Source organism: Corvus kubaryi, unplaced genomic scaffold, assembly GCF_017639235.1.
Source record: "Corvus kubaryi isolate FWS band 111438036 unplaced genomic scaffold, C.kubaryi_AGA036_p1.0 71, whole genome shotgun sequence".
In the NCBI taxonomy this organism is placed as follows: Eukaryota; Metazoa; Chordata; class Aves; order Passeriformes; family Corvidae; genus Corvus; species Corvus kubaryi.
In genome coordinates, this window is record NW_024582059.1 from 20,164,903 (window position 1) to 20,171,684 (window position 6,782).

The window sequence follows — 6,782 nt, forward strand, 5'->3', positions numbered from 1 at the left end:
GAAAAGGGGGAGAGAGAGCAAAACAATGAAGTGGAATCCACTTAAGGAATGCCTTAGCAGAGGCAGAGCTCAAGCAGAGGGAAAGAGCATGGCCCCAAGTCTCCCTCCCCACCAGCACCACACAGCTTTCTGCACAAGTCTGTAGCAATGGTCCCTGCTGGGGCAGGTCTGCCAGTGTCTGTACTCCTGCATTAACTCTGCTCTCATGAGCTTGATTGTTTAATTAATATATTATCCCCAAGAAATCAACTTTGCAAGCCCTGCCTTAAAGCTTGGTGTGATCTGCATAAAAAACTTAGAGTGTAAACTGAACTGCTGCTTGTGGCACAAATCCTGGTGTTCATGCAGTGCTCTGAGTTTCTGGAGGTTCCCAAGGGTGTCCTTGTTATGGCTGGCATGTGCAGCCTACACTGTCATCAGGACTCCATCTAAATACATGCCAACTGCAACTATTTTATCCAATTTCTCCGAAGGTGGAGAGCAGCAGTGACAGCAAAGACAGAGGTAAAGAAGTGTTGAGAACCCCTACCTTTTCAGTACTGCTGGTGATTAACTCACCTCTCCTTTTTAACAGTGGGCCAACATTTCCCTTCTGTTTTTGCCTGTTGTTTATGTATCTAAAGAACTTTTCTGGCAGTTTTCAACATCTCTGGCCAACTTAAATTCAAGCTGAGCTTTTGCTTTTCTAACAGCATCCCCGCAGTTTTACTAGTAGGAAGAGATGCTCCTCATCAAGGATGTGGGATTATGACCTGACCAAGACAAAATGTGTTTAACATCCGATAGCTGATCCATATCACCACTTCTCGCAGCAGCATCCTCTGGTCCCTGCCAGACAATCATTACATGCTTTTGTTAGATTTATATATATTCTCTTTTCTGCAAATTTAACAAGGACCTTCCCTTCCCATAAATTACAGCTTTCCTTTGGCTTTCAGGCCAGTCTGCTGCCCACTTGCTCATGTTTTCATGCAGCCCGAGCTGCTTGTCTTTGGCTTTTCTGAGACGCTGACTGTGGAGAAGGTTAAGCAGTTTAGTGGTTGAGTGGCTGGTACAAAAACAAACCTACAGATTTCTGATCCAGAACACCAAAACAACACAGTATAGAGAAACAGCCCAGCTGGGGCCAAGCATACGTGCTATTGCATTACGCACCCCTGGTGTTTATTTACAAAGCAAGTCAAGTTGGGCTGCCATCCCCCCTTAAACGTGTACTTTTCATGCCCAGAAATTGTCCTTGGATCAAGTTCCTGGTGGGAGGAGTGTGTAAAGCAGCCATGCCTGAAGGATCTGTGGCCAGCCGGCTTCTCCAGCACATCTTCCCAGAGGTGAAACACAGGTGTGAAGGGCTTGTCCACAGCTGCTGTGGGCTCTGAGATACCCGAGACAACAGTGGGAGTTTGGCACCTGTGTCGCAGGCAGAGTGGGAGCTTCAGACAAAGTTTATTACAGAAGCCTTCCCATTAAGTCACAAGGTGTGGAAATAACCCCCTTGCTTTTTGAACTCCTCAAAGAGGAGCCTAGTGCAGCTGGATCCAATCTTGGGCCGCACACTTTGCCAATGGTTTATGTCCAAGGGATTATACAGGTGTAATTGAGCCTTTATACAACTTTGTCCAGCAGGATTAAGGGTGGAAAACCAAATATATTTTTAAAAATAAAACGAATTATTCATTTAAATTGGTTGCAATAATGATAATCATTAAAAAAAAAAGGCTTAATCAGAATTATTTACAGCACAGTATAGGTAGCTAAAATTACTAGTATAGTGCACTGGTTTTGAAGCAATATTGAAGCATTTATAATAAAGCAATTATATTGAAGCAATTATGTTTAAGTCCTTGAGCTTACAGGTTTTTTAGAAGGGGAAGACCTTCATAGAAGCTGGCAGTGCTCCTGTCATCAGCTGACAGTCATCAATGGAACATTGTAACCAGGGACATAGCAAGCAGCAGCTTGGACCATCAACAAGCTGTCTAGATACATACAAATTGTTCTCAAAGAAAATAGTTGTCTTTGGATGTGTGCACAACCTGCTGCTCTTTCAACCTTCAAAGCATTGAAATAATGACATTTTAAGCAAAACATCCAGCTGAGTCCGTCCTGAGCAACAGAAGTCCTTGCACCCCAAACAGTGCCTGTTTCGTTTTCCCTATACAACACATGCTATCACAAGAACTACAAAGCTTATGCCTTCAGCATTTCCCCCTAAAAATCAATGACTACACTGTGACGAAGAGAACAAGCACTTCTGAGTGATCAAACCAAGGGTTTTACACCCACGTGTTAAAAGAAATCTGTCTACCAGCAGAATCTAACATAGATGAGCAGAGTTGATTATATTTAAATCAATTAAAAATTTATTTATTATTAAATTCAGAGAAAATGGAACCTTATACAACAAAAACTATATACACAAGGAAAAAAACCTCTTTATACCACCTATCCCTCCAAAATCTATCTAAGTCTGTCTTGAAAAATAGAACTACTTATATATAAATGGGATGGTATTCTTCTGGAGTGAGGTCTTCCCTGCAGGTTGGGCAAAAGCTGCCAGTCTGAAGGGCAACAGGAAGGCACTGACTGCAAAAGATATGGCCACACAGTGTTGACAAAACCATTCGTCCACTTTGCATAATCTGGAAGACAGGAAATCACAGCAGGAAAGAATTTCAGTCTGCTGCTTTTCTGGCAGCAGGCAAATAGGATTTGGAGTATCTGCAGTCTGTCAGTTACTGCTGAATAATGAGGAACATGTAGATCTGGCAGTGCCTCCTTGGCAAGGGTTTCTCCCTCTACGTACACCAACAAGAAGTAACTTTTACAGCTCCAAAGCAAGGTCTATGCTTCACACCATCTGCCCACAGCATCCCACATGAGCCAACTGGCTTGCACAGCTCCCCCTCTGCCTCATTCCCCTCCCACAAAGCTGGAAGGATGACAACATGTGGGTCCTTACCTGTGGGTAAAAATCCATGCAGATCGGGCACCTAATAGTAGCTGCTGGCCAAGCACTAGAGAGAACAGAACCAGAAAGAACATGCTGCTGTTTATGTCACCACACATCGAGGGTCACTGGCACATAAAAAGTCACGTAATCATCCAACTGCACTGAGCAGCCATGACACATTTCCTTTGGAGAACCCTGCACAACCTTAACTCTCTCTTAACAGTTTGCTGTATGTAATAATGAGTGTGGGTCTCCCTGTCCCAAAGGAAACAGCATCTTGGTTTTCATTGGGAGGAGGATGCAGTCAGGCACCCTGCTCTAGGATTTGAAGTATCAGCAGCCTCCAGCACTGTGCAGACTATATATGGCAGCATTTATGTCCAACGGGTCATCAATAACAGCTTTGTAGCTAAAGCATCGAGCCGTCCTCTGGAAAGCATCACTTCTAGAATGGAACAAGGTCTGACACTACAGTGAGACTGCAGACAGCTCTGGCAAGAAAAGGACCCTTTGCTCAGTGTTAAGTGCTGCTCTTCAGCCTCGCCTACACAGAGCAGGAAGGCACATGCTGTAACAGAGAAGCTTGAGATCAAAGGAAAAAATCATGCCTTTTTTGTATTAACTTCTCTCCTATGTTGCCTTTCAGTAATCCAAAAGGCTCAAAGCACACCAGCTTTATTAAAACCTGCACAGAATTTGTCCGTCTGCTGCCAAGCCATCAATACCAATGAAAATACTTCCTTATCTAACAGCTCTACTAGAGCCTGGCATGAAAATATAATGCAATGCATTGTGAGCTATGGCCTGTGACTAATCACCCTTTCTTGCTATACCCCCAGACTTGTCTTTAAGGTTGTGTGCAAGGTTGTCCGTCTGCCTTGGGCTGCCTTACTCTCCCAAAGTAAAAATGGTATCATTTGATCATCATGCAGCATGGGATGTGGTTGTCATTGAGAGAGAGAAATAAGTAGAGTAAGTGAAGGTTTCAAAGATAAGCCAGGCCACAGCAGTAAAACTTAGTCTTGTCTGTATGAAAAACAAAAGTCAAAATTCAATGTTTGGTAGTCATGGGGCATACGTACTCTGAACTTTCCGTGTCCTCTTCTGATGAATCCTCTTCTTCAGATGCAGAATCAGTCACAGACACATCACTATCTGTTGCTTCATCTCCATCATCATTACTCCATACAGAGCTGTCTGACAGGCTTCTTTGTTGTTCACACTCTGCAATTTAATTTTGATAACTTAGATCTATTATTTACTCTTTCCCCCAGAACTGTTTTCGGAATGTGTTATTATAAATGGTCTGTAATGGTTCCTATTTGAAACAGACCCTATTCAACTGGCTTCAAAGCAATCTTAAACAAACTACTTCCCTAAATATTGAGGCTGAACCTTCCACACATTGTGACTATTCTGCTACAGACCAACACAAAACATTTGCTCTATTCACCTTACAAACATCTAAAAATGTTACCTGAGAGATTCTCAGTGTCATATGTTTCACAAGTTACACTACCTGTGAAAAAATCTGCCTTATAAAGGGAAGCTCCCTCACACAATTCTTACTAACAGGGTCTATAATTTGAAAATTATAACACATACAATTCAAAGGAGAGCAATTTTTAATGGCCTGGTCTGTAACACCCAAAAGGTGAGAACTGCTGTTTGCTTTTTAATTCTCAGAATACACATGCAACAGTGATCTCTGCAACTCCTGTATACATGTAAAAATAATCAAGCACTAATCAATTAAAATAACAGAAAATGCCACCAAATTAAAGTTTCTTTCTACATAAGTATTGAGCTACAACTTCTGTTCTGGGGATTTTTCACTGTGTTTGATAGCAGCTATCAGACACAGATGGGATCCATTCTCTAAGACACTGACCAGAGGCTTTAACACTGTCCTTTGCCTTTTGCTAAATGCAGTTTCAATCCCTGCTGCTCAAGATGGTTGGAAAGGACATAGAAAAACTAATGATTATATTTATAACAATTCCATTATCAGCTATAAAACGTAAACTCACCTTCAAGAAGCTTGCATCAGTGCATATGGGAAAAGAGAAAAAAGAAAATACAATTAGATTTTGTTGTGCAGCCCTGGTGCTACATACCCAACAGCAGGTCAGCAAAACAACTGCAGCAGAACAGATGAAGAATTTTAGGCTATAGCCATCTAATTTTGGTTAAGAATATTAAAAGTAGTAGCCAAACAGCTGCTGCCCTGAAAACAAATAAGAGGTTGCTGTTGGTTCTCTCCCCACTGCTGGAATAGGGTAGAATCAGAGGCAGCTTAGGAACCACCTGAACACCCTCCTCCCTCCTCCCTTTTCAGTTCTCTAACTGGATTTAGGCTGGAGGTGTTTCTTTCCCTCAATTTTCCCCAAACAGGAAAATTCATAGTAGATGAACTGAGGAAAAGAAAAAGAAAAAGAGGAGAAACCAAAGTGGCTTAGGAGGAAAGAATTCCAGCTTGCTGCTCTATGGGCACCAGGCAAATAGGATTTGAATATCTGCAATCTGTCAGTAGCTGCTAGAATAATGAGGAATCCACAGATCTGCCAGTGCCACCTTGGCAGGGGTTTCTCCCTCAGTGCACACCAGCAAGAAGTGACTTGGAGGGATGAGCTACTTGGAACTTCAAAGCAAGGGCTGTGCTTCAAGCCAGCTGCCCTCAGCATCCCATGCTGGCCAGCTGAGCTGTGCAGTTCCCTCTCTGCCCCATGCCCCTCCCACAAAACAGAAATTATGACAACTCATGGATCCTTACCTCTGAGAACTCATCCGTCCAGCTTGAGAAACTAGCAGCACTTGATGACCATGTACTAGAGAGAACACAACCAGAAAGAACATGCAGCATGCAGCCATTAATTTCACCACACATCGAGGGCTACTGATATATCAAATGTCAGGAATTAAAACATCCCCTTCTCTGATTTAGCAACATCCCAGCCCAGCAACATAATCATTCAAAAAACTTTTATGTACTGCAAGCATTTCAGCATATCTCAAGCCATGATATAAATACATTCATTAATGGCTTCATGAACAGAGAATAAAGGTTTCTGCTGGATTTTGCTGGGATTTTTTTATTTAGTTAGTTTTCTTCTAGACAGGATATTATATTCTATGTCTGAAGTTTTTGCACAGAGTTAAGCAGAACCCAAAAACTTGACAAAAACCTTTTTCTACCCTGTGCCAGAAATTAGACTTTAGAGATACACTTTATCTCTCACATACCCATCACTGTCTCTTGGCGATGATCCCATGTCTCTTGGTGGTGACCCATCATCACTGTCTCTTGGTGATGATCCCATGTCTCTTGGTGGTGACCCATCATCACTGCCTCTTGGTGATGATCCCATGTCTCTTGGTGGTGACCCATCATCACTGTCTCTTGGTGATGATCCTGTGTCTCTTGGTGGTGACCCATCATCACTGTCTCTTGATGATGATGATTCCACATCATCAACACTTGCCAGTAGCACGATCAACTCATCTACTGCTCTGGAAACAAGTGGGTGCTGCTCGTTCTGCTCCCCCTGCTAGAACGGGTTGGAAACAGAGGTAACTTAGGAATCTCCTGAACACCTTCAACCCTCCTCATCTCTTTCAGTTCCCTGACTGGATTTAGGTGGAAGTGTTGCTTTCCCTCTTTCTCCCACAAATGGGCAAATTCAGCTGTGATAGTCATAAAGCCTTAGTATGAGATGAACAGCTGCTGAAGAAAAGGCCCAATCCCAAACCCACTCTTATTTTTGCAGAATTGGAGCTGGGTTATGCAGATTCTTCCATAAAGTTCGAGGTCTTCTCCTATTCCTGCTGCATG

The 6,782-nt window shown here is 42.7% G+C and overlaps 1 protein-coding gene across 1 annotated transcript; it reads right to left on the reverse strand.

Moving 5' to 3' along the window:
- Positions 1 to 1,231: 1,231 nt before the first annotated feature.
- LOC121674924 (E3 ubiquitin-protein ligase RNF4-like) lies at positions 1,232 to 6,169 on the reverse strand. The gene is made up of 5 exons (XM_042049756.1): positions 5,724 to 6,169; positions 4,981 to 4,990; positions 4,033 to 4,174; positions 2,960 to 3,014; positions 1,232 to 2,639 (listed from the first exon to the last, which is right to left on the reverse strand). Exons 1-5 carry the CDS (start codon positions 5,835 to 5,837, stop codon positions 2,490 to 2,492), a joined length of 471 nt encoding a protein of 156 aa, XP_041905690.1. The 5' UTR covers positions 5,838 to 6,169; the 3' UTR covers positions 1,232 to 2,489.
- Positions 6,170 to 6,782: the final 613 nt, after the last annotated feature.